Here is a 25,902-nt window from a genome sequence, read left to right on the forward strand (position 1 = left end):
TATGGCTTGCATGATAAACGTCACTCAGCTCCATTGCATCTGCCATGACACCTCCACACCTGTACCACAGTGCAAGGCAGACCAGCGATGATTCAATAAGACTAAAACAAGACTGCATCCATAGAGACACATACCAGCTCTACTACCAGCAGTACTACACCTGCACCTGTCGATGACACAAGTTGTTCTGCTTCCATGAGCACATCCAATGCTAGCATCAATAATTCTACATTTGTTGTTAGCCCAGCTAGCATGGACACAGACAATTGTGAATCTGATGCAGCCGAAGAGCTACTTCCCCCTTACCCGGGAAAGCACCAAACAACAGACAGGGACATTGGACCATCGAAGAGGCGCAAATATGATGAGAACTACATTTATTTGGGTTCACTTATATTGGGAGTAGTTCCTTTCCTTAGCCACAGTGTGTTATATGTGCAAAAGTATTATCTCACAACTCGATGAAACCTTCACTCTTGCGCAGACATTTAGAAACAAAACATGACAATTTGAAAAATAAGCCACAGGAGTTTTCTGAGCGAGAATTAAGATGACTTTGGAGTAGTAAGACGTATAAAAGCAACAGATACTATTAATAAGAAGAGGCTAGAAGCGTCTTATATGGTGAGCTACCTAGTGGCTAGGACAGGCAAACCCCATACTATTGTGGAGGACTTAATTCTTCCTGCTGCTGCGGATATGGCTGGGACAATGCTGGGGGGAAAGGCCAAAAAAACTATACAGACGATGCCTTCATCAAACAACACTGTTTCACGACGCATCAGTGACATGGCAGGAGATGTTTTGAAACAATTACTGCTTTGCATACAAGCCAGTGAATTCTATGCATTACAGCTGGATGAGTCAACAGACGTGGCGGGCCTGGCACAGCTCCTGGTATATGTCCTTTACGTTTATGGGGGGTCAATTAAGGAAAACACCCTCTTCTGCAAACCACTGGATACCAGGACAAAAGGAGAGGATATTTTTGAAGTGCTGGACAGCTTTGTGACATGAAATGGACTTTCGTGGTCAAGATGTGTTGGTATCTGTACTGATGGCGCAAAAGCCATGACAGGGAGACATAGTGGAGTGGTAACTTGCGTGCAAGCAGTTGCTCCCGACGCCACTTGGGTAGACTGCAGCATCCACCGAGAGGCCCTTGCTGCCAAAGGAATGCCTGACAGCTTGAAATACATTTTGGACACTACAGTGAAAATGGGTAACTTTGTTAAAGCAAGGCCCCTGAACTCTTGTGTATTTTCTGCACTATGCAATGATATGGGCAGAGACCATGTCACGCTTTTACAACATACAGAAGTGCGCTGGTTATCAAGGGGCAAAGTATTGACAGAGGTTTTTTGAATTGAGAAACGAGCTTAAAGTTTTCTTTACTGACCATAATTTTCACTTGTCTGACCGCTTGCATGATGACGAGTTTCTCACAAGACTGGCCTATCTGGGTGATGTTTTTTCTCACCTGAATGATCTGAATCTAGAATTACAGGGACTCTCCGCAACTATATTTAATGTGCGGGACAAAATTGAGGCTATGATTAAGAAGTTGGAGCTCTTCTCTGTCTGCATTAACAAGGACAACACACAGGTCTTTCCATCATTGTATGATTTTTTTGTGTGCAAATGAACTCAAGCTTACGGACAATGTCAAATGTGATGTAGCGAAGCACCTGAGTGAGTTGGGTGGGCAATTACGCAGGTACTTTCCCTAAACGGATGACACAAACAACTGGATTCGTTATCCCTTTCTTGCCCTGCCTCCAGTCCACTTACTGATATCTGAACAAGAGAGCCTCATCGAAATTGCAACAAGCGGTTCTGGGAAAACTTAATTTAATCAGAAGCCACTGCCAGATTTCTGGATTGGGCTGCGCTCAGAATATCCTGCCTTGGCAAATCGAACTAAGACACTGATGGCCTTTGCAACCACGTACCTATGTGATAGTGGATTCTCGGCCCTCACTGGCATGAAAACTAAATACAGGTACAGACTGTGTGTGGAAAATGATTTAAGACTGAGACTCTCTCCGATACAACCCAACATTGCAGAGTTATGTGCTTCCTTTCAAGCATACCCTTCTCATTAACCTGTAGTGAGTTATTCACAATTTTCTTGGAACAAATAAAGTTTTATATGTAAGATGGCTAAATAAAGAGCATAATTATTGATTATTATTTTATTATTTGTGCCCTGGTCCTATAAGAGCTCTTTGTCACTTCCCACGAGCTGGGTTGTGACAAAAACTCACACTCATTTTTATCATTTACATTTACATTTAAGTCATTTAGCAGACGCTCTTATCCAGAGCGACTTACAAATTGTTTAATAAATGTATCGTCTAGTGTGTGTGTGTGTGTGTGTGTGTGTGTGTGTGTGTGTGTGTGTGTGTGTGTGTGGCAGGCTTACAATGATGGCAAAAAACAACATTTGAGAGTGCGCTGACCCTGGTGCTAGAGAGGGTACACAGCTGGAGGTTGAATGTTTGAAGGGGTACGGGACTATGAAAGGTATGGGAACCATTGATAGAAAAACAACATGCCTGAATTGTATTGTATTGGCAGTGACAGAAGTAAATAGGTATTTGGTGCAAATAAGTGAATTGAGACTGAAGCTCTACCCCCTCAATGTACCTCTATATGCCCACCTTTGTATAAGGTTGCAACCGGTTATTGACTGTTATTGAATGTGACACCATACCGATTGGTTTATTTAGAAGTCTATTGCTTGAGAATTATGCCATACTGATTGGTTTGTTTAGAAGTCTATTTTGAAGTCTATTGCTTGATCTATATTGAAGAGTTATAGTTTGACTGTCATTTAATTATTTTAGGAATTAATACTGCAATTAAATTGTGTAACCAAGTAAGACATTTCTGGACTCAAACGAGTTGTTCAAAACCATGTACTAGCCAAGCGTGGTGAAGGGTACACAAATAGAATGATGGGTTATGACATTACAACGTAGTTAAGGAAGGGCTGTGGTGGTGACTTTCCGAACTGTTAAGAGTAAGAACACAATTTAAAGTAATATAGAAAAATATTGCTGTTTCAGTTGTGATTGGCGTATATTGACCAAATTATCAGGACATTTTTTGATGTATTGGTACACGGATTATATATCCCACATGAAGGAATACATAACTCTCTAGGCCCTATGTAAGACTGTGCATTCAATACATACTCAACTAGTACATGTATGGAAACAAAAACAACTCAAAACCTTACGAATTCCAAACTGCTTTCTAGTTGTGTGGGAGTCAGCGCACCTCATGCACAGTGTTGCAAAATACCTTCCATCCCATCCCACACAGCAACCCCAAAACCCTAAGTTGGATAAATAGAGAGAAAAGCAACAGTTAACGTGTTCTAGGACCCTCAAGTGTTACGCCATTGGTCTAAGCCTTCCAACCAGTTTCCTGGACATCCTGTTGTGGTTTGTCAGAGACAAAGGAAGTGTATTAGCATAGGTATTTATATTGTATTTACAATGAGATTAGTCATACATTACTTCCTTTTTATTGATGCTTGATTTCACGTTGTTATTTTTTTTAAATCCTGAAATTCTTTAAAGATTGTGAGCACAGAGTAGTGGAAAGAACTCAAACACATCTACTGTAAGTGCAGGACTGTACGTTTATTTTGATTTATAGTATTAAAGTCACAAAAATATCAGTTCAGTTTATGTTAGTGCATGTCATGTCAAACTCTATGAGATAAAAAGCAACATTAATAAATAAATAATCATAAATATTTCTAAATACATTTCATAACAAGTATAAAGATTGGACAAGTGAAGTTTGTGTCAGTAAATGATCTTGGCAACAAAGTTACCTTTGTCATAATGGATGTTTTAGTGTGTCTATTAAGTCACCTTTGTCATAGTGGATGTTTTAGAGTGTCAATTAAGTCACCTTTGTCATAGTGGATGTTTTAGAGTGTCAATTAAGTCACCTTTGTCATAGTGGATGTTTTAAAGTGTAAATTAAGACACCTTTGTCATAGTGGATGTTTTAGAGTGTGAATGCCTACAAACTAGAGTGAATAAATAGGTTAATATTTGATGGCCATCAGTATGGTAAAGATACACTATTGAGACACATTCTTCTTCCTCTTCTTCTGCTTCTTCTTCTGCTTTTCCTGCCTCCTCCTCTTGTTTCCCTTGTTGCTGAGTCTGAAAAATCATATCATATTGTAAAACGTGTTGTTCTGCAATGTCTTCTCAGAAATTAAATTCTTGAATTGATAAAAAAAAGCGCATTTTCCATTTATGAAATGGAATTTCAATCCACTTACTGAATGTACTGAATGGAAAACCAAATTGAACCTAACCCTGGTAGTGTAGCTGTAGCACAATGTCCGTAATGAAACAGTAGACTAGAGCAGGGGTTTTTAACCCTCTACTCGGGGAGCTGTTTCACTACTTTGTTGTAGCCCTGAACTAGCTCACCTGATTCAGTAGTATTCAAGGGCTTGATGATTGGTTGACAAATTGAATCAGGTGTGTTAACTCTTCAATAGTTCAACTACATGGAATGGCTGGGGGTCCTCGAGGAGAGGTTCTCCTGAATACAGTAGACTAGAGAGTGTGGTACTGACCTGTACTCTGTCCAGTCGCTCCAGGGGGAGTCACAGAGGGCATCCTGGGCCCTGACACACACCGTCACCTTGGCCTTGACTGACCACTGACTGCTCTTTGTGGTGTGGACCTGGGGGAACACAGGGGTTTAATTCATTTAGCACCAAATGGAGGAAAATGGCCTGACGCAGGGACTACATGAACTTGTCCAATAAGAAATGCTCCTTTTCGTTGCAAAACGTTTTGCTAAGGTGTGCTCTAATGAATTGAACCAGGGACCAGTGACCACGTCTATTAGTTGAAGAGTATGAGCCTATTAGTACAGGGTCTGGATCTCTTTGTGTAATGGCCCTCATCAAGCTCTGGAGACAAGGGCTAGTAGGATGTACAGTATGTAGACAGTAGTCCTCACCTCCATGTAGGGAGAATCACACATGCACCCGTTCTTGCACATTCTGCCTTTGATCTCTTTGACCTGGAAGGAGAGGGGGAAGTAGGAGATGGGTCTGTTCCAGGAGACAGGATAGCTCCACTCTATAGTACTGCTGTTCACCTTCTTAATGTATACATTGTCTGGCTTCACTGGAGAGAGGGAGAGAGAGTGTGTGCGCGTGAGAGAGGGAGGGTGAGGGAAGGAGAGGGAGAGAGGTGGGATAGATAATATTACCATAACTTCTACTAACACTCTGCACTATGAAACTAACTTTCAGTAGCACTTAAACCAACAAACTCTCAGCATCTAATCTTCTGATAGGCCTATGTATATGTGCAAGATATTTGTATACTGAACAAAAATATGAACGCAACATGCAACAATTTCCAAGATTGTACTGAGTAACAATTCATATAAGGAAATCAGTCAATTGAAATAAATGTATTAGGCCCTAATCACAACCCAGGCCCATCCACGTGGTCTGCAGTTGTGAGGTAGGTTTGACGTACTGCCAAATTCTCTAATACGATGGTGGATGCAGCTTATGCCAGAGAAATGAACATTCAAATCACTGGCAACAGCTCTGGTGGACATTCCGGCAGGCAGCATGCCAATTGCACGCTTCCTCAAAACTTGAGACATCTGTGGCATTGTGTTGTGTGAAAAAAACAGCATATTTTAAAGTGGCCTTTATTGTCCCCAGCACAAGGTGCACCTGTGTAATGCTCATGCTGTTTAATCAGCTTCTTGATATGCCACACCTTTCAGGTGGATGGATTATTTTGGCAAAGGACAAATGCTCACCAGTAGGGATGTAAACAAAATTGTGAACAGAATTGGAGAGAAATAAGCTTTTTGTGCATCTGGAAAATTTCAGGGATTTTTACACTTCACATGTTGCGTTTATATTTTTATTCAGTGTATATAGAGGTGGTGACGAAGACTATTAGTGCGTCTCTGCACTAGTGCTCTACAAACTCCTGCCATTTTAGAGAGCTTTGTTTCTGCATTCTTAATGTTTGTTACGGGATAGACAGGTTTACCAGTTCCAAAGCATTTTCTTTTCAGAGACCACTTACATTGTGAAGTTTGTAAATATAATTGTTTTATTAGTTGGTAAATATAGTGAAGTGCACACCTAGACCATTATTGTCACCTTTAAGTAGCCTAAAATCACAACTTGTGCACCTGATCCTGCCATCCTCTTGCAACATGTCTGCCCTTATTACTGCAACAAGGTCCCTATTTAACACTCACCTATGTCTGATAAGTAGAAGTGTTGTGTGTGTGTGTGTGTCCTCACCTATCTCTGATAAGTAGAAGTGTTGGGAGTATTCCTCCAGCAGGTAGTTAGTCCTCATGTAGATGGTCAGGGTGATCCGGTCAGTCTCCTCAGCATAGGGACAATACTGTCTGTCCACACAGGACACCCCCAGTCCACTACTGTTCACAGAACACATGATGTCACTCTGGCCAGATGAAGAGGAACATGTCCACTGCTGTCCACTGGCGTCCACAGAACAGCTGATGTTCTTCGCATCAGACAGGCCACTATGGAAAAGCCAATAAATGGATGACTAAAAGTAGAGTAACATTGCAGTAGTCTATTCAGCAATATTTAATTTGAAGTCAAGTCAATACTGTAAGTTATTATGCACATGTTATAGGCCATACAGCACTGTAGCACTACACAATAGTCACATGTTATCCTCTTAGAGACCCCTTCCCGTTCGGATCGTATTATACACCATTTTAAAAATAAGATTCTCCTTAATCCAACCACAGTGTCCGATTTCAAAAAGGCTTTACGGCGAAAGCAAAAGATTAGATTATGTTAGGACACCACCTAAACAAGAAAAGCCACACAGCCATTTTCCAAGCAAGGAGAGGCGTCACAAAAACCAGAAATACAGCTAAAATTAAGCACTAACCTTTGATCTTTATCAGATGGCACTCATAAGACTTCATGTTACACAATACATGTATGTTTTGCTCGAGAAAGTTCACATTTATATCCAAAAACCCCCTTTTACATTTGCGCGTAATGTTCAGAAATGTTTTCCCTCCAAAACCGCTGGTGAATGAGTACAATGAGCACACGTATTACAGAAATACTCATAAACTTTGATAAGATAAAAGTGTTATGCACAGAATTATAGATACACTTCTCCTTAATGCAACCGCTGTGTCAGATTTCAAAATAGCTTCACAGCGAAAGCACACTTTGCAATAATCTGAGTACTGCGCTCAGACAAAAAACAACAAGCCAAACAGAAACCCGCCATCTTGGAGTCAATAAAACTAAGAAATAGTATTATAAATATTCACTAACCTTTGATGATCTTCATCAGAATGCACTCCCAGGAATTCCCAGCTCCACAATAAATGTTCGATAAAGTTTATCTTTATGTACATTTACATTTTTGTCATTTAGCAGACACTCTTATCCAGAGCGACTTACAGTAGTGAATGCATACATTTCATAAAAAAAATTCTCCGTACTGGCCCCCCGTGGGAATTGAACCCACAACCCTGGCATTGCAAACACCATGCTCTACCAACTGAGCCACACGAGACCTGTACAAATTCCTCCATTTTGTTCGCGTGTTAGGTTCACTATCTAAATCCACAAGGCGCGCGCTTACTAAGTCCAGATGAAAAGCCAAAAAAGTTATACTACAGTTTGTAGAAACATGTCAAACGATGTATAGAATCAATCTTTAGGTTGTTTTTAACATAAATCTTCAATAAAATTCCAACCGGACAAATCCGTTCTCTTTAGGAATGAATATGAACTCAGCTCGCTCCCAAGGCTGCGTGCGTAACTGAACTCATGCCTTAGCCGGGGACACCAGTTTACCACAGCTCTTATTCGCTCCATTTTCACCGTAAAAGCATGAAACAAGGTTCTAAAGACTGTTGACATCTAGTGGAAGCCTTAGGAAGTGCAACATGACCCCGTTAACACTACAAATTGAATAGGGAATCTTTTCAAAAACTACAAGCCTCAGATTTTCCACTTTCTGGTTGGATTTTTCTCAGGTTTTTGCCTGCCATATGAGTTCTGTTATAATCACAGACATCATTCAAACAGTTTTAGAAACTTCAGAGTGTTTTCTATCCAAATCTACTAATAATATGCATATCCTACCTTCTGGGCCCGAGTAGCAGGCAGTTTAATTTGGGTACGTTTTTCATCCGGCCGTGAAAATACTGCCCCCTATCCCGAAGAGGTAAAGGCTATACAGCACTGTAGCACTATACAACAGTCAGACCCATAGAATGTTTACACTCAGAAAAAAGGGTTCCAAACGGGTTCTGTGAAGAGGGAGAGGGTTCTACCAAGAACCACTTAAATCAGAAGAACCTTTTTTGGAAGACAGGAGTTCTTTGTAAGGAAAAGGGTTCTACCTAGTCCAATTAACATCCTAAGACATTTTTGGAAGAAAGGGTTCTTTGGAAGGCAAGAAGGGTTCTACATAGAACCATATTGCAGGGAGAAAATTATTCATATTTGTTTGTATTTTACCCCCTTTTCTCCTCAATTTCGATCTTGTCTCATCGCCGCAACTCCCCAACGGGCTTGGGAGGCGACAGTCGAGTCATGCGTCCTCCGAAACATGAAGCATCGAACTACGCTTCCTAACAGCCACCCGCTTAACCTGGAAGCCAGCTGCACCAATGTGTCGGAGGAAACACAGTTCAACAGACGACCGAGGTCGGCATGCAGGCGCCCGGCCCGCCACAAGGAGTCACTACAGCGCGATGAGCCAAGTAAACTCCCCCCGGCCAAACCCTCCCCTAACCCGGAGGGCGCTGGGCTGATTGTGCACCGCCTATGTGACTCCCGATTACGGCCGGTCGTGCTACAGCCCGGGATCAAATGTGGGTCTGTAGTGACGCCTCTAGCTCTGAGATGCAGTGCCTTAGACCGCTGCACCACCCAGGAGGCTGCAGGGAGATTTTCTTAATAGTTAGATATATCTGTGTTTTTGCATGCTCTATACATTGATTGATTGATTAAATGAATGCTACATAAAGATAAATAACATACAGTTTTATAAACGTATCCAATCTGTTAGTTATTGGATTTATTGCACCTGTTACTGAGATGGTTGTTCCAGTATAGATGATTGAGCTAGGCTCAGTATTCAATCTTCTCTACCCTGACAGTTATTCTGAATGCAGGTTGCAGGTGATACCATATTCTACTTGTTGGATGTCCTAGCTCTGGCTGGATTTCAATAAGAGTTACACATCACTTTGCAAGCCAACATAATGTGATTTGCAGGCCTGAAGTGACCTGTGAACCAGGAGTTTCCAAACACCGCTTAATTAGGCTATAACTAGGCCCTCAAAGACAGGCATTACGATATATGTAATTTAATAATACAATTATAATGGCTGGTGGAACCATTCATAAAGGGTTCTAGGAAAAACACTTCATAGATAAAAGGGTTCTCGGTAGAACCCTTCATAGAGGGTTCGAGGTAGAACCATAGTATATTATACAGGGGTTCTTTAAAGAACCCTACATAGAGCGTTTTAGATAGAATCCTCTGCAAAGGGTTCTATCCAGAACCAAAAATTGTTCAAATCGAACAACCCTGCATGGTTCTACTTCTACTTTCCAATAGTGTAGTGGTAATACATAGAAAATGTTGGTGGTGATAGTACCGTGCCACTTTGACAAACATAACAGTCCCAAAACGTGTAGGGGTGAATTTCCAGGAGCAGTGGAACTCTCCTTGGTAGTTCCGTGTTGAACATTTCATATAGCCTTAGAATAGAAACAAACAAACAGAAGAGAGACATAAGATGTAATGTTCGAATCGGATAATGAATGGAAAAACAATATATTACTTGATTTCGGATGACAGACAGACAGACATCCTGTATACCTGTTCTGGTGGATCCTTCTAGAATGCGTTTCTGTTCGTCCAAGTGTTTGACCAGCACCGTAGTAGTCTTCAGGAGGGTTTTATCTAGGCTGTGACATGTAAATATCCCCCCTCCAGTTCTCTCTTCCAGGTTGACAAGTAAGCTATTCCCCCTCTTCTCCTGTTCACCCATCATCCATAGGATGTCCTCATCCTCCTCTCCATCTCTCCGCCACACCCAGTCATTGTCTCTCCTCCAACCATCCTCCTCTCGGTTGAAGGAACCATTGCAGGTTAGAGGATGCTGAACCAGCGAGCCGTCTACATTCACCACAACAACTGGTGACAACACACACTTCAATCAACACCAACTTATAGAGTCAGGTCAAACATTATTGCCACCCTTGATAAAGATGAGCAAAAAATACTGTATAAAATATATCATGAAAATACTGAACTATATTGTATGCTCAAATTCTTTGAGAATTATATTATTTTATTCTAATACAATTCCTCAGAGATCATGTGTAATAAGTATAATTATTTTTTTCAAAAAGATTGGTAAAAATGATTGGAACCCTGTTGTCAATAGCTTTCAATACCTCCCCTTGCAAGGATAACGGCACTGAGCGTGTTTATACATTTTGCAATGGCCTTCTCAGTCTACGGACTCCAACCCCATCGGAAACCTGTGGTTTGAATTGAAGAGGCCAGCCCATAAGCGCAGACAAAGGATATCAAGGATCTGGACAGGTTCTGTATGGAGGAATGGAAAGGTCTAGCATCCTTTCCAATGTGTTTTCCAATCTCAAAACATTTTAGAAAAAAGCTCAGTGCCGTTATCCTATTAAAAACAGGGGTGCCAATAATTTTGATCCCTAGCTTTTTGAGAGAAAAAAATCATATTTGTTGAACAAAATCTCTTTCTCTGACTAATTGTATTGGTATAAAATAATATAATTATTCCATCTGTTTGAGTGTACAAGATACAGTAGTTCAGTATTTGTATTATGTATTTTATACATCATTTTTTGCTCATATTTTTCAAGGGTGCCAATAATTTGGGATCTGACTGTATCTCATCAACACAAACATATAAAGTACCTCAACGGTATATAGCCTTATGATGAACTGACATAAACATACCTTTATACACCAGACTGGCAAAACCAAAATAGAACTACAGTAAGCTATCTTTATATACATTGCCTATACAAGTATTAACACTCCTTGACTTTTTCCACAATTTGTTGTGTTACAGTCTGAATTTAAAATGGATTAAACTGAGATTTTGTGTCACTGGCCTACACATAATACCCTATAATATTAAAGTAGAATTTTGTTTTTAGAACATTTTACAAGTTAATTAAAATTGAAAAGCTGAAATGTCTTGAGTCAATAAGTATTCAATCCCTTTGTTATGGCAAGCCTAAATAAAGAAACGGAATAGAGCTAAGCACAGGCAAAATACTAGCGGAAAACCTGCTTTATTCTGCTTTTCAACAGACACTGGGAGACAAATTCACCTTTTAGCAGGAGTTACTTAGCAAGATTATATTGAATGTTACTGAGTGGCCTAGTTACAGTTTTGAATTAAATCGACTTGAAAATCTATGGAAGACTTGAAAATGGCTGTCTAACAGTGATCAACAACCAACTTGACAGAGCTTGAAGAATTCTTTAAAGAATAATGTGCAAATATTGTACAATCCAGGTGTGCAAAACTCTTAGAGACTTACCCAGAAAAACTCACATCTGTAATCCTTTCCAAAGGTGATTATAACAAGTACTGACTCAAGGTGTGAATACTTATGTATAATATATGTGGTATTGTGTGTGGAATCAGTCAAGGGGTATGAATACTTTCTGAAAGCACTGTACTATACCAGACTGGAAACACATATACAATGCTTAATAATGAGTTGACAACATACTGACAAGTGTACAGGCTGACATTATTGTGACAAACTGTACTGATCTAACAGATGACAGTAATATACATGTACTGATCAGAGATTATGATTTCCTACCATTGGGTAGAAGATTCCAGCTGCTCTGAGTGAACTTGGGCCTTTGACTTTTTGCCTGGTGTAGGATTAGAATACCCAGTAAAGTAGGCAGGATGCTTAATAAAGTAAACCTCATCTACGTGGGAGGCAGAGAGAGAGAGAGGCAGAGAGAGGCAGAGAGCGAGAGGCAGAGAGAGAGAGGCAGAGAAAGAGAGAGAGAGAGAGAGAGGCAGAGAGAGAGAGAGAGAGAGGCAGACAGAGACAGAGACAGAGAGAGAGGCAGAGAGAGAGAGAGGCAGAGAGAGAGAGAGGCAGAGAGAGAGAGAGGCAGAGAGAGAGAGAGAGAGAGAGAGAGAGAGAAATGTTTAGTCAAATCAATTTAAATATTAAAATCTAAGATTCTACCCATGCAAGTGTTCATAACGAATAGAATATGATGTACAAAATGAGTAATTGATCTGCATAATAAATTCATAGGTCAACAAGTTAATTTAAAAGTAAATTGTTCATACCTTTAGACAGCAATCAAACATCTTCTGATCAACACGTCCTCTGAATAACGCTGAAGTCTAAACAGTGGCTTTTTAATATGTGCCAATGTCGATGACATTTAGCATCCAATAGAATTCCCCCGTTGAGAAAGTACAGACAGAACGAGGAACTCAATCACTTTCTAATCTAACCTAAACAAGTCATGATAATACAGGACTGTACAGGCATGGCCTAGCTTTATTTTTCTTACTTCCATATGCTGCGTACACATCCCAAGACTTTCATACATTCTTTGAAAGGTTTTTATTAGTTGCCAACAGTATTTCTTAATATAATCTGTATCTTGTAGCCTCAACCATCCCCTTTCAAAATCAATCTCTTCACTTTGATTGCAATTATTATCCTTCTTATCCATAACTTTATAAATGTAAACATGGTATGTAATTGCACAGTAAACGGCAGTGAAATGAAAATGGTTTCATATAAGCCTTTACTAGTGTAACGGTTGTCGTCGGATAAAGTGGACCAAAACGCAGCAGGAATATGTGCACTCATCTTCTTTTATTTGGTGAAGAAGGAGAACCAAAATAAACACGTACACAAAGAAAACACAACGACTATTCACAGGCTTGTAAGACACAAGGCTATACACAGAACAATCTCACACAAAGTACTCAACAAACACACACCTATATATAGGACTCTCAATCAGAGGCAACTAGAAAACACCTGCCTCCAATTGAGAGTCCAACCCAATAAACAAAACATAGAAATACAAAAGACTAGACAGAACATAGAAATACACTAACATAGAACAGTGCCCAAAACCCCCCGGAATACATAAATCAAATACCCTACTAAACAAACCACCACCCCGAACCACATAAAACAAATACCCTCTGCCACGTCCTGACCAAACTACAATAACAAATAACCCCTATTACTGGTCAGGACGTGACAACTAGTTTTATGTTATTATTCAGCAATACTTGGGGAATGGGCTACAGATGATGTGACCGAGTAGGGACTGAGGAAATGAAGTGATGTAACGCAGGTGAGCGAGAAACATGTCTTTCACTTTCATTTCCTTTGAGACTTGTTTGTCTGTGATGATGGACCTTTGCAGGTATGTGAAAGGTAGTGAGGTAATGAGGTAATGTAGCTAATATTGGAATTCCCTGACAGTGTGCAGTACAGTTTTAGATCTATGAATTAGTCAAGTGAATTGCTGTCTTTTCAGTGTAGTGACATAAATGCACAGGTTTTATGGAAAAGACTGGTAAGTTGTCATATACTGTCAAAATAGTATGTAATGATCACTCAATTAAAACGCTACTAAATGAGTTAGAAATTAATGTCAGAATTCTATCAATAGAATGTAGAATCTGTAATAGAACACTCAATTCCATGGTGAACCATTGTGATGTCAGTGTCAGGTACAGCTGAGAAGGACAGCAGTTCTGCAGTGGTCAGTCAGTGTCAGGTACAGATGAGAAGGACAGCAGTTCTGCAGTGGTCAGTCAGTGTCAGGTACAGATGAGAAGGACAGCAGTTCTGCAGTGGTCAGTCAGTGTCAGGTACAGCTGGGAAGGACAGCAGTTCTGCAGTGGTCAGTCAGTGTCAGGTACAGCTGGGAAGGACAGCAGTTCTGCAGTGGTCAGTCAGTGTCAGGTACAGCTGAGAAGGACAGCAGTTCTGCAGTGGTCAGTCAGTGTCAGGTACAGCTGGGAAGGACAGCAGTTCTGCAGTGGTCAGTCAGTGTCAGGTACAGCTGAGAAGGACAGCAGTTCTGCAGTGGTCAGTCAGTGTCAGGTACAGCTGGGAAGGACAGCAGTTCTGCAGTGGTCAGTCAGTGTCAGGTACAGCTGAGAAGGACAGCAGTTCTGCAGTGGTCAGTCAGTGAGCCAAGATGAAGCTAAAGAAAGGAGCTGTTTTACAGTTTTTTTCAATTGCTAAAAAGCATTGGTCAACTGAAGCCACTTTTTCTAAACTCTTCACACAGTCTGCATTACCAACATGCACCTTGGCCAAACAGTTAATCTCACCTCCAAAACTCACTCAAACCACCAAAACACTTCATACATGTTCCAAAATAAACTCGTTCGACCATAACACTGGCAACAATTCTCACTCAGAAAGCATACATTGTCTCTCATAACACACTGACCTAAAAAACACTAACAACAGGGAGCATTACATAAATGATTAACTTTTCATGAATCAGTATTTCATTATAGAAAAAGAATATCACCTTTTCACTTTATTGACTGTACTAAAGTGTATGTAACAAGAATTAATCAGAACTAAAGCAATATGCTTCAATAGCCTTTATTTTTTCTATATCTTTGCATATAGTAATTTACTTGTGAAAAATAAAAAGTTGCAACAAAAAACGAATTCCTGAAATTCCAGGTCTGCAGTAATAAATACAACAAAACCATCAACAACATGTATAGTATAATCACTCATACTGTACAGTACTGTGAGGGTTCTAGTTCTCATCAACATGTATAGTATAATCACTCATACTGTACAGTACTGTCAGGGTTCTAGTTCTCATCAACATGTATAGTATAATCACTCATACTGTACAGTACTGTCAGGGTTCTAGTTCTCATCAAAATGTATAGTATAACACTCATACTGTACAGTACTGTGAGGGTTCTAGTTCTACCTCTCTCCTGCATTTACCCACACGTTCTCATCAACATCACATCTTATGTCTTCTCTGGTGATGCATCTTGGAAAGTATCTTCTGGAATGCCCAATCCAACCCTGCCACTCTTTTTTCCCCACCAACCTGTCTTCCTTGATCCAAGTTTCCAAAGCTCCATTCCAAATGAGTCCTCTTTTGTCTGTTTGGTAACGAAACTAAAAACAGGACACTTGGGTAGGCTTTCAGCTGAAATTGCAATCAGCTGTGTTTAGAATGATTCAATATTCTGCTGAGATTTTCTATATGTTTCAATCTGCTTACTGCAGAAATGCACGACATTTGCCATCATTCTGTTTTGAATGTGTTTTTAACAGTTTTTGAAACAGTGTGATAGCATTTGACAACGTGCTGCAAATATATAGTTTTGCAGTTGGTGAAGAATGAATGAGAAAATAATTCATGGATTTCGGAGAATGTGGTCATTGAATGCATTTTGTGTGAAAGCAATGAAAAATGATTCACAGTTTGGTTCACATACACTTTTGTGTCGCTGACTGTGTGATTATTGCAACTCGCTGTTGGCTGGGCTCCCTGCCTGTGCCATTAAACCCCTACAACTCATCCAGAACGCGGCAGCCCGTCTGGTGTTCAACCTTCCCAAGTTCTCTCACGTCACCCCGCTCCTCCGCTCTCTCCACTGGCTTCCAGTCGAAGCTCGCATCCGCTACAAGACCATGGTGCTTGCATACGGAGCTGTGAGGGGAACGGCACCTCCGTACCTTCAGGCTCTGATCAGGCCCTACACCCAAACAAGGGCACTCCGTTCATCCACCTCTGGCCTGCTCGCCTCCCTACCTCTGAGGAAGCACAGTTCCCGCTCAGCCCAGTCAAAACTGTTCGCTGCTCTGGCACCCCAATGGTGGAACAAGCTCCCTCACGACGCCAGGACAGCGGAGTCAATCACCACCTTCCAGAGACACCTGAAACCACACCTCTTCAAGGAATACCTGGGATAGGATAAAGTAATCCTTCTAACCCCCCCTTAAAAGATTTAGATGCACTATTGTAAAGTGGTTGTTCCACTGGATATTATAAGGTGAATGCACCAATTTGTAAGTCGCTCTGGATAAGAGCGTCTGCTAAATGACTTAAATGTAAATGTAAATGTAAGAGTTTTGACAATGTGACTTCAGTTTTGACCAATGCATGTTAGCAATTGGAAACAACTGTAAATTATCTGGACTTTGACGGTGTCTACCATCATCTCTCCCTGCGCAACGCCTAAAAACCGTCGGATTACTTCAGACTACTGGATGTCCACAACAGGAACACTGAATGGTAGATTGTGGATTTATGTCTAAGTATTCCCGAGTTCATTCGTGTACTTAGAAGTGTGAGGGTAATGTGGAGGTAGTAACATGACAAAAAGCATTGGTGAAAAGGTAAATAGGTTTGTCAGTGTATTCATAGACATCCAGGGCATTTGTGTCCTCCTGTACGTGTAGCTCATGTGTAATCAGAAACGCATGTTGGTTATTAAAACATTTTCCCACAAACTTTATTAAAGATCAGTGTTGGAAGCAGCAAACAGTAGTCTATTCGGCCATGTCTCTTCTTCTTGCAGACATCCAGTTCTACCACTTCATGCACCATGTGACTCACCTGAAGAAGGAGATCATGATGACCTTTGACCTACTAGACTGGAACGCTAGCGGAGAGATTGGCTTCTTCTACATGCTGGTCTGCATCCTGCTCTGCAGCGAGGTAGTGTTCCTCTCTCTCTCTCTCTGTGTGTGTGTGTGTGTGTGTGTGTGTGTGTGTTGTGCATGTATTTTTGTCTTGTCTGACAGCATTGAAGTTCAGATAAGCAATTAATTCATTGAACTGACTAGGTCATAAATGTTACTACACAACGGTTCGGTCAGGAGAGTAGAGCTTGTATATCAGAACCGTGCGGTCAGGAGAATAGAGCTTGTATATCAGAACGGTTCGGTCAGGAGAGTAGAGCTTGTATATCAGAACCATGCGGTCAGGAGAATAGAGCTTGTATATCAGAACCGTGCGGTCAGGAGAATAGAGCTTGTATATCAGAACCGTGCGGTCAGGAGAGTAGAGCTTGTATATCAGAACCATGCGGTCAGGAGAATAGAGCTTGTATATCAGAACCGTGCGGTCAGGAGAATAGAGCTTGTATATCAGAACGGTTCGGTCAGGAGAATAGAGCTTGTATATCAGAACGGTTCGGTCAGGAGAATAGAGCTTGTATATCAGAACCATGCGGTCAGGAGAATAGAGCTTGTATATCAGAAAGGTTCGGTCAGGAGAATAGAGCTTGTATATCAGAACCATGCGGTCAGGAGAATAGAGCTTGTATATCAGAACGGTTCGGTCAGGAGAATAGAGCTTGTATATCAGAAAGGTTCGGTCAGGAGAGTAGAGCTTGTATATCAGAACGGTTCGGTCAGGAGAATAGAGCTTGTATATCAGAACGGTTCGGTCAGGAGAATAGAGCTTGTATATCAGAACGGTTCGGTCAGGAGAATAGAGCTTGTATATCAGAACCGTGCGGTCAGGAGAATAGAGCTTGTATATCAGAACCGTGCGGTCAGGAGAATAGAGCTTGTATATCAGAACGGTTCGGTCAGGAGAATAGAGCTTGTATATCAGAACGGTTCGGTCAGGAGAATAGAGCTTGTATATCAGAACGGTGCGGTCAGGAGAATAGAGCTTGTATATCAGAACGGTTCGGTCAGGAGAATAGAGCTTGTATATCAGAACGGTTCGGTCAGGAGAATAGAGCTTGTATATCAGAACCATGCGGTCAGGAGAATAGAGCTTGTATATCAGAACGGTTCGGTCAGGAGAATAGAGCTTGTATATCAGAACCGTGCGGTCAGGAGAATAGAGCTTGTATATCAGAACGGTTCGGTCAGGAGAATAGAGCTTGTATATCAGAACGGTTCGGTCAGGAGAATAGAGCTTGTATATCAGAACGGTTCGGTCAGGAGAATAGAGCTTGTATATCAGAACCGTGCGGTCAGGAGAATAGAGCTTGTATATCAGAACGGTTCGGTCAGGAGAATAGAGGTTGTATATCAGAACGGTTCGGTCAGGAGAATAGAGCTTGTATATCAGAACCGTGCGGTCAGGAGAGTAGAGCTTGTATATCAGAACGGTTCGGTCAGGAGAATAGAGGTTGTATATCAGAACGGTTCGGTCAGGAGAATAGAGCTTGTATATCAGAACCGTGCGGTCAGGAGAATAGAGCTTGTATATCAGAACGGTTCGGTCAGGAGAATAGAGCTTGTATATCAGAACGGTTCGGTCAGGAGAATAGAGCTTGTATATCAGAACGGTTCGGTCAGGAGAATAGAGCTTGTATATCAGAACGGTTCGGTCAGGAGAATAGAGCTTGTATATCAGAACGGTTCGGTCAGGAGAGTAGAGCTTGTATATCAGAACCGTGCGGTCAGGAGAATAGAGCTTGTATATCAGAACGGTTCGGTCAGGAGAATAGAGCTTGTATATCAGAACGGTTCGGTCAGGAGAATAGAGCTTGTATATCAGAACCATGCGGTCAGGAGAATAGAGCTTGTATATCAGAACCATGCGGTCAGGAGAATAGAGCTTGTATATCAGAACGGTTCGGTCAGGAGAATAGAGCTTGTATATCAGAACGGTTCGGTCAGGAGAATAGAGCTTGTGTATCAGAACCGTGCGGTCAGGAGAATAGAGCTTGTATATCAGAACGGTTCGGTCAGGAGAATAGAGCTTGTATATCAGAACCATGCGGTCAGGAGAGTAGAGCTTGTATATCAGAACGGTTCGGTCAGGAGAATAGAGCTTGTATATCAGAACGGTTCGGTCAGGAGAGTAGAGCTTGTATATCAGAACGGTTCGGTCAGGAGAGTAGAGCTTGTATATCAGAACGGTTCGGTCAGGAGAATAGAGCTTGTATATCAGAACGGTTCGGTCAGGAGAGTAGAGCTTGTATATCAGAACGGTTCGGTCAGGAGAATAGAGCTTGTATATCAGAACCGTGCGGTCAGGAGAGTAGAGCTTGTATATCAGAACCGTGCGGTCAGGAGAATAGAGCTTGTATATCAGAACGGTTCGGTCAGGAGAATAGAGCTTGTATATCAGAACGGTTCGGTCAGGAGAATAGAGCTTGTATATCAGAACGGTTCGGTCAGGAGAGTAGAGCTTGTATATCAGAACCGTGCGGTCAGGAGAATAGAGCTTGTATATCAGAACCATGCGGTCAGGAGAGTAGAGCTTGTATATCAGAACCGTTCGGTCAGGAGAATAGAGCTTGTATATCAGAACGGTTCGGTCAGGAGAATAGAGCTTGTATATCAGAACGGTTCGGTCAGGAGAGTAGAGCTTGTATATCAGAACGGTTCGGTCAGGAGAGTAGAGCTTGTATATCACAACGGTTCGGTCAGGAGAGTAGAGCTTGTATATCAGAACCATGCGGTCAGGAGAATAGAGCTTGTATATCAGAACGGTTCGGTCAGGAGAGTAGAGCTTGTATATCAGAACGGTTCGGTCAGGAGAATAGAGCTTGTATATCAGAACCATGCGGTCAGGAGAATAGAGCTTGTATATCAGAACGGTTCGGTCAGGAGAGTAGAGCTTGTATATCAGAACGGTTCGGTCAGGAGAATAGAGCTTGTATATCAGAACGGTTCGGTCAGGAGAATAGAGCTTGTATATCAGAACGGTTCGGTCAGGAGAATAGAGCTCGTATATCAGAACGGTTCGGTCAAACTGAAGGCCATTATTAAAGGCCATTATCTGTTAATCTTGTGTATCATGAGAAAACCACTTCTCATATCTGTCTGTTTGACAAAGAGATGAAAACCCCTTTAACACAACCTACTTCCTAATTATTTTTTCATATCTCATGAAAACATTGCAGTCATGTTTACAGAGACAACAAAAGGCTTTTCACTGCCATGATTCAAAGTTGACCAGAAAACAGAGGTTTCATGGAAATGTAATAAATTCTAGCTGGAACAGTAATGAGAAATGCACAGGGTAATGTACGTTACAGAACCTTCTGACACAGTGTGTCTTATCTTCATGTGTGAATGCATCACGTGTGTGTGTGTGTGTGTGTGTGTGTGTGTGTGTGTGTGTGTGTGTGTGTGTGTGTGTGTGTGTGTGTGTGTGTGTGTGTGTGTGTGTGTGTGTGTGTGTATTCGACCTCTTCCAGCACCACGTGGAGAAGAACATCTTCTTCCGTCGCTCCAGGTTGGTGTTTGAGTTGTTGGACATGGATGGAGGTCACACCATCAGCCCCGCCGAGTTCCAGCCCTCTGGCTTCCTGTTCAACCTCAAGGGACACGCCCTCAATAAGATCTTCTACGAGTTCGATGTCTCCGGAGATGAGGTACACTGACTCTCTCTCTCTCTCTGGGTTGGAAATGGCACCCTATTTAATATAGTGTATAGTGCGCTACCTTTGACAAGGGCTCAGGGATCTTTTTGCTAACAAGATCTTCTAGTTTGATGTTTCTTGTTAGAGACGTGCTACTCGAAGCCGTGATACGTCCTGAGCTGTCCAGAGACAGCAATGTCTCTCCTATCCAGCTTAAGGTTGGCATCTATGTGTTTCTACATAGTGTACTCTACACCTCTGTCTATCTTAGCACCTGAGCTACAAAGAGTTGAAGATGTTCACTATTGCCTCCATTGGTGATTTTAGCATGTCAATTTTGGTGGGGCAAAAAATAAAAACATAGCTGATATGGCAGACTTGCTTCAACAAATGGGGTTTCTACTGGCAATTGATTGCATAAGGGGACACAAACTATGGCATAAGGGGACGACTATGGCATAAGGAGACGACAAGCGGATAACAGGCAATCCATAATTTCAATTAAGACATTAATGAACAAGCGATGACGTAGTCAATATAACTATTTGTTCAGTACTTTTGAAATGTACAGCGACAGAATTCAGAACATGGGCCGTTCTTACACCTGTACACCAAGTCAGAACCATAGGATAAATAAAGGGGACATATAAACAGACAATGAAAGCTCTTACAATATTCAATGATTACATTTCTCTAAACAGGTTATAGGCTATTTGTGCACCACCAAGTTAGAACAGTAGGTGAAATTAAGAGGTGAAAATAGACCAAATTATTAGGGTGAGGCACATTGAACGACATGTGGGTCTTTGCGTGTCAAAAAAGATACACGCATATAACACTATTTGACTCATTAAAAAAGCTTTTAATTTGACACGTCAAATAACACAATTATATTATAGAATGTTGTGTGTTCTGAATTTGCACGTGCAAGCCAAGTGCTACCACTCTATCAGTAGCACTGTCAAAGCTGTACAAAAAAGGTAGCCAAACAAGCACACACCAGGCCACGAACGATGTATTTACAATACCGCGTTGGTGAAAATAGATCAAATTATTAGGGTGAGGCACATAGGCTACTAGCAGCTTACTACACAACATACACTTAGCATTACTTTATTAGCTACAGTGTACATTTCTCCCTTGCATATTACATCATTTATGCAGCAGCATACAGTACAAGACATTTTTGGACTCACCTGTGAAGGTAGCGCATCGGTCCTTTGTTGGAAAATTTGGTCATCAAATCTTGTCATCAAAGTCTGCCACTCCATTGCATAGCAGGCTAACATTATTGGTTTCTTTGCAATGCTTGCAGTTAGCTACTGATTCCTTCCAAACCTCTCATTGTTGAATTTGCGATTTCCAACTTGTTGTGTAACTCTATGTGCAATGGCCAATGAGCACCAATACGTTTTATCTATAATTTATCTTCATTATTTGTCTTCATATGACAGGGATTAAAAAGGATTTGCCAGTAGATTGTTGACTTGATGACAACTGATGATGATTGCTAGCGAAGACTTTGAAAGTAAGATATTGACATGATCATTCCAATCAAAGCTGCTGTAGATATAACGTGATTTGATGTCATTCAATCTGTGGCCAATGACCTTGAGCTTTCTTGGATGGGCACTTCTAATATAACTCTATGGCAGAACCCAAGGGTCAAACATTTTCGAGCGCTGACCTTAGAATTGGGGATGACGTCCCATGAGTGATGGAAAACTGAGCCAATCATGACAGAAACTGAGCCAATCAGGCGCAACGCTCTGTGTTTTCTGCTGGCTAGCCCCACCACCATAAAACACACTGAGCTATGCTGAAACACCTGCATTTTGGAGCTGCCTTACTCAAGAAAGCAAAAAAGAGACCATGTTTCTATGCAGCTTTTTATCAGTTGTTTGCAAACTGATATGTGACATATATTAATGCCAAAATAACTAAAAAAGTATAGTGCTCAAAACAGGTGCGGCCCTACTCCACCTGTCCTGAATGACAGGTTGCCACTGACTGCCTGTAATGACATTCAGGAGGAGCCCAAGAAGATGCAGAAGTAAGGATTTAGTCTGATAAGTTCATCTCTCTTTAATACTTTCTGAAGTTTGTAGGTCATTATTGCTTGTAACTTATTTATGAAGTCTTTTCTTAATTCAAAATGTATTTCCTTTCATTGCTTGGGCTTAACACTTGAAGAACGTATTGATATGTTTTAAATCAAGTTGAATGTGTTTTTATCCCAGGTTGCAGATGAGGAGAGCCAGCACCCCCAGACAGGAGAGAGGTATGACCAATGCAGGGGTCACACACACACCTCCCGACTGACACAGCGGATGCAGCTACCCCACTGACTGAGAGATAAGGAGAGATGGAGAGAGGGAGAAAGAGGAGAATATAATAGGAGTGAAGTTGTTTAGGAAGTACTGTGCTTCTTGTCGATACCTGGCAGAGGTGTTTGTAGTGTGTGTGTGTGTGTGTGTGTGTGTGTGTGTGTGTGTGTGTGTGTGTGTGTGTGTGTGTGTGTGTGTGTGTGTGTGTGTGTGTGTGTGTGTGTGTGTGTGTGCGTGAGCGTGCATGCAAGTAAGTGTGTGAATGTGTGTGTGTCTGACGAAACACAACAGCTATACCAACATGAGCCATTGAAACTGGTTAGCCACCACTGCCAAAGAAACTACCAGGTTACAGTACCATGCTATGCAGATTAATCTACTCCTATACCTCAAAACATTTCCCTTTCGGTTCCAGGACTCTCGTTGAGTGATCCTGTGAGGTTTATTGCTACCACGAGTCTCTTCCAGGTTCCTATAACTCCTCTGTGCCTCTGACTATGTGTGGCCAGGTATTTCTGGATGACTCTGGGCAGACAAAAACAGAGTAGCTTCTAAGAAGCCGTAGTCACACTAACCTTTCACTCCGATACCACTCTTGTCAATGGGCAGACTCTCTGGCCCCTCACATACACACCCACTTGCTCAGAATGAAGTGTGCTGCCTGACACAGAGGTATGACATCATCCACACTTTCATCAGAGAGAGCGAAAACAACAACAATTATGATGTAATGCAAGTATCTATCTTTGCCCATTGGAGGATCAACAGTTTGATGCACCATAGTGAACGTCTTTCAGGAGCTTTCAAGGGGCAGTCCTGTTAGATCTCTTATAGAGTGCATTCGGAAAGTATTCAGTCCCCTTAACTTTTTCCACATTTTGTTACGTTACAGCCATATTCTAAAATGTATTAAATTTAAAAAAAATCCTCAGCAATCTACACACAATACCCCATAATGACAAAGTGAAAACAGGTTTTAAGAAATGTTTGCAAATGTATTAAAAATAAAAAAACATAAATATCTTATTTACATAATTATTCAGACCCTTTGCTATGAGACTCAACATTGAGCTCAGGTGCATCCTGTCTCTATTGTACTGAGTAAAGGCCCTGAATACCTATGCAAATGTATATTTCAGTTATACATTTTTTATAAATTAGCAAACAATTATAAAAACCTGCTTTTGCTTTGTCATTATGGGGTATTGTGTGTAGATTGATGAGGGAAATAAACAATTGAATCAATTTTAGAATAAGGCTGTAATGTAAATTTTTTGGGAAAAAGTCAAGGTGTCTGAATACTTCCCGAATGCACTGTAAACTGGTTACAGACACGTTACATAGGCATAGTTCATAGGGTTGGTTCCGGCATGTGTCTGGCATCGTCTCCTATCTAAACTTATAGAACATATTCTGGGCGTTCTGCCAGATGTCATGTTGCACCCCCTCATATCTTTACCAAGCACAGGCAGGAACCAAGGATTATTTATGACACTAAAACAAGATTAACATTTTCAAAGCTGTCTCTTCACAAGATAAATGTTCCATCACAGGTTCTCCCCAGAATCTCACTGTTGTCTTCTCAGTCTTTCACACCTCCATCTCTCCCTCCCTCCCTACTCAGTTTAAATGCCATGGCCAGTTCATGACCCTTGGCCCCTATAGATCACCCAGAGTTCATCCTGGTGACCTCCCTACCTGCCGGTGTGTACCGTACCACTTAGCCAACAAAGCCTTCCTCCACTTAACCTGCTCATTAGAGGAACACAGCCTCATTCTCAGATTGTAGTCATGAGGCACTAGGAGGACAATAGAGACCCGTTGCACAGCTTTGTCACTGTGTCATTTGCATACCTGTGTGTGTGTGTGTGTGTGTGTGTGTGTGTGTGTGTGTGTCTGTCCTCTGTCTGTCCTTTGCATGTGGCAGCGTTGCGAGGTCTAGGCTGAGGCTCCTTCCTCTCCGTATTCAGGTGTTTCAGGTTTGACTACCTGCACAGCTGTGACACACAGTTCAGGTTCAGCTGGAAAGATACACTATATATACAAAAGTATGTGGACACCCCTTCAAATTAGTAGATTTGTCTATTTCAGCCACACCCATTGCAGACAGGTGTATAAAATTGAACACACAGCCATGTAATCTCCATAGACAAACATTTGCAGTAGAATGGCCTTACTGAAGAGCTCAATTACTTTCAATGTGGCACCATCACAGGATGCTGCCTTTCCGACAAGTCACTTTGTCAAATTTCTGCCCTGCTAGAACTGCTCAGGTCAACTGTAAGTGGTAGGCCACACAAGTTCACAGAATGGCACCACCGAGTGCTGAAGCGCGTAGCCCGTAACAATCATCTGTCCACGGTTGCAACACTCACTACCGAGTTCCAAACTGCCTCTGGAAGCAACGTCAGCACAAGAACTGTTTGCCGGAAGCTTCATGAAATGGGTTTCCATAGCCGAGCAGTCGCACACAAGCCTAAGATCACCATGCGCAATGCCAAGCTTCGGCTGGAGTGGTGTAAAGCTCGCCGCCATTGGACTCTGGAAACACGTTCTCTGTAGTGATGAATTATGCTTCACCATCTGATAGTCCGACGGACTAATCTGGGTTTGGCGGATGCCAGGAGAACACTACCTGCCCCAATGCATAGTCTCAATTGTACATTTTAGTGGAGGAGGAATAATGGTCTGGGGCTATTTTTTATTGTTCGGGGTAGGCCCCTTAGTTCCAGTGAAGGGAAATCTTAATGCTACAGCATACAATTACATTCTTGACGATTCTGTGCTTCCAACATTGTGGCAACAGTTTGGGGAAGGCCCTTTCCTGTTTCAGAATGATAATGCCCCCTTGCACAAAGCGCATTCCATACAGAAATGTTTTGTCGAGATCGGTGTGGAAGAACTTGACTGGCCTGCGCAGAGCCCTAACCTCAACCCCATCGAGCACCTTTGGGATAATTTGTAACGCCGACTGCGAGTCAGGCCTAATTGCCCAACATCAGTGCCCGACCTTACTAATGCTCATGTGGCTAGATGGAAGCAAGTCCCCGCAGCAATGTTCCAACATCTAGTGGAAAGCCTTCCCAGAAGAGTGGAGACTGTTATAGAAGCAAAGGGGGGGACCAAC

General features: G+C 41.7%; 2 protein-coding genes across 2 annotated transcripts; one reads left to right on the plus strand and one right to left on the minus strand.

Annotated features, from left to right (window-relative positions):
* Positions 1 to 3,645: 3,645 nt before the first annotated feature.
* LOC106612126 (interleukin-12 subunit beta) lies at positions 3,646 to 12,528 on the minus strand. Its single transcript, XM_014213016.2, has 8 exons — positions 12,430 to 12,528; positions 11,939 to 12,053; positions 9,930 to 10,247; positions 9,706 to 9,808; positions 6,332 to 6,579; positions 5,008 to 5,177; positions 4,616 to 4,725; positions 3,646 to 4,190 (listed from the first exon to the last, which is right to left on the minus strand). The coding sequence occupies exons 1-8, from the start codon at positions 12,448 to 12,450 to the stop codon at positions 4,106 to 4,108; spliced, it is 1,170 nt and encodes a 389-aa protein (XP_014068491.2). The 5' UTR covers positions 12,451 to 12,528; the 3' UTR covers positions 3,646 to 4,105.
* Positions 12,529 to 16,197: 3,669 nt separating this feature from the next.
* On the plus strand, positions 16,198 to 22,829 carry LOC123724131 (EF-hand calcium-binding domain-containing protein 9). Its single transcript, XM_045687077.1, has 6 exons — positions 16,198 to 16,403; positions 16,690 to 16,829; positions 20,284 to 20,460; positions 21,903 to 21,976; positions 22,415 to 22,501; positions 22,689 to 22,829. Exons 1-4 carry the CDS (start codon positions 16,379 to 16,381, stop codon positions 21,924 to 21,926), a joined length of 366 nt encoding a protein of 121 aa, XP_045543033.1. The 5' UTR covers positions 16,198 to 16,378; the 3' UTR covers positions 21,927 to 21,976; positions 22,415 to 22,501; positions 22,689 to 22,829.
* Positions 22,830 to 25,902: the final 3,073 nt, after the last annotated feature.

The sequence above is a fragment of the Salmo salar genome, chromosome ssa09 (assembly GCF_905237065.1).
Source record: "Salmo salar chromosome ssa09, Ssal_v3.1, whole genome shotgun sequence".
Taxonomy (NCBI): Eukaryota; Metazoa; Chordata; class Actinopteri; order Salmoniformes; family Salmonidae; genus Salmo; species Salmo salar.

Excerpts from the sequence above, each read along its gene's own strand:
- LOC106612126 (XM_014213016.2), bottom strand. The coding sequence starts at position 12,450 with ATGTTTGATTGCTGTCTAAAG. Across the intron at positions 12,054-12,429 it reads TGTTTGATTGCTGTCTAAAG|ATGAGGTTTACTTTATTAAG; the intron begins GTATGAACAATT and ends CCTCCCACGTAG. Across the intron at positions 6,580-9,705 it reads ATGTTTGTCAAAGTGGCACG|TGGCCTGTCTGATGCGAAGA; the intron begins GTACTATCACCA and ends GCTTTTCCATAG.
- LOC123724131 (XM_045687077.1), top strand. The coding sequence starts at position 16,379 with ATGTCCACAACAGGAACACTGAATG. Across the intron at positions 16,404-16,689 it reads CACAACAGGAACACTGAATG|ACATCCAGTTCTACCACTTC; the intron begins GTAGATTGTGGA and ends TTCTTCTTGCAG. Across the intron at positions 16,830-20,283 it reads GCATCCTGCTCTGCAGCGAG|CACCACGTGGAGAAGAACAT; the intron begins GTAGTGTTCCTC and ends GACCTCTTCCAG.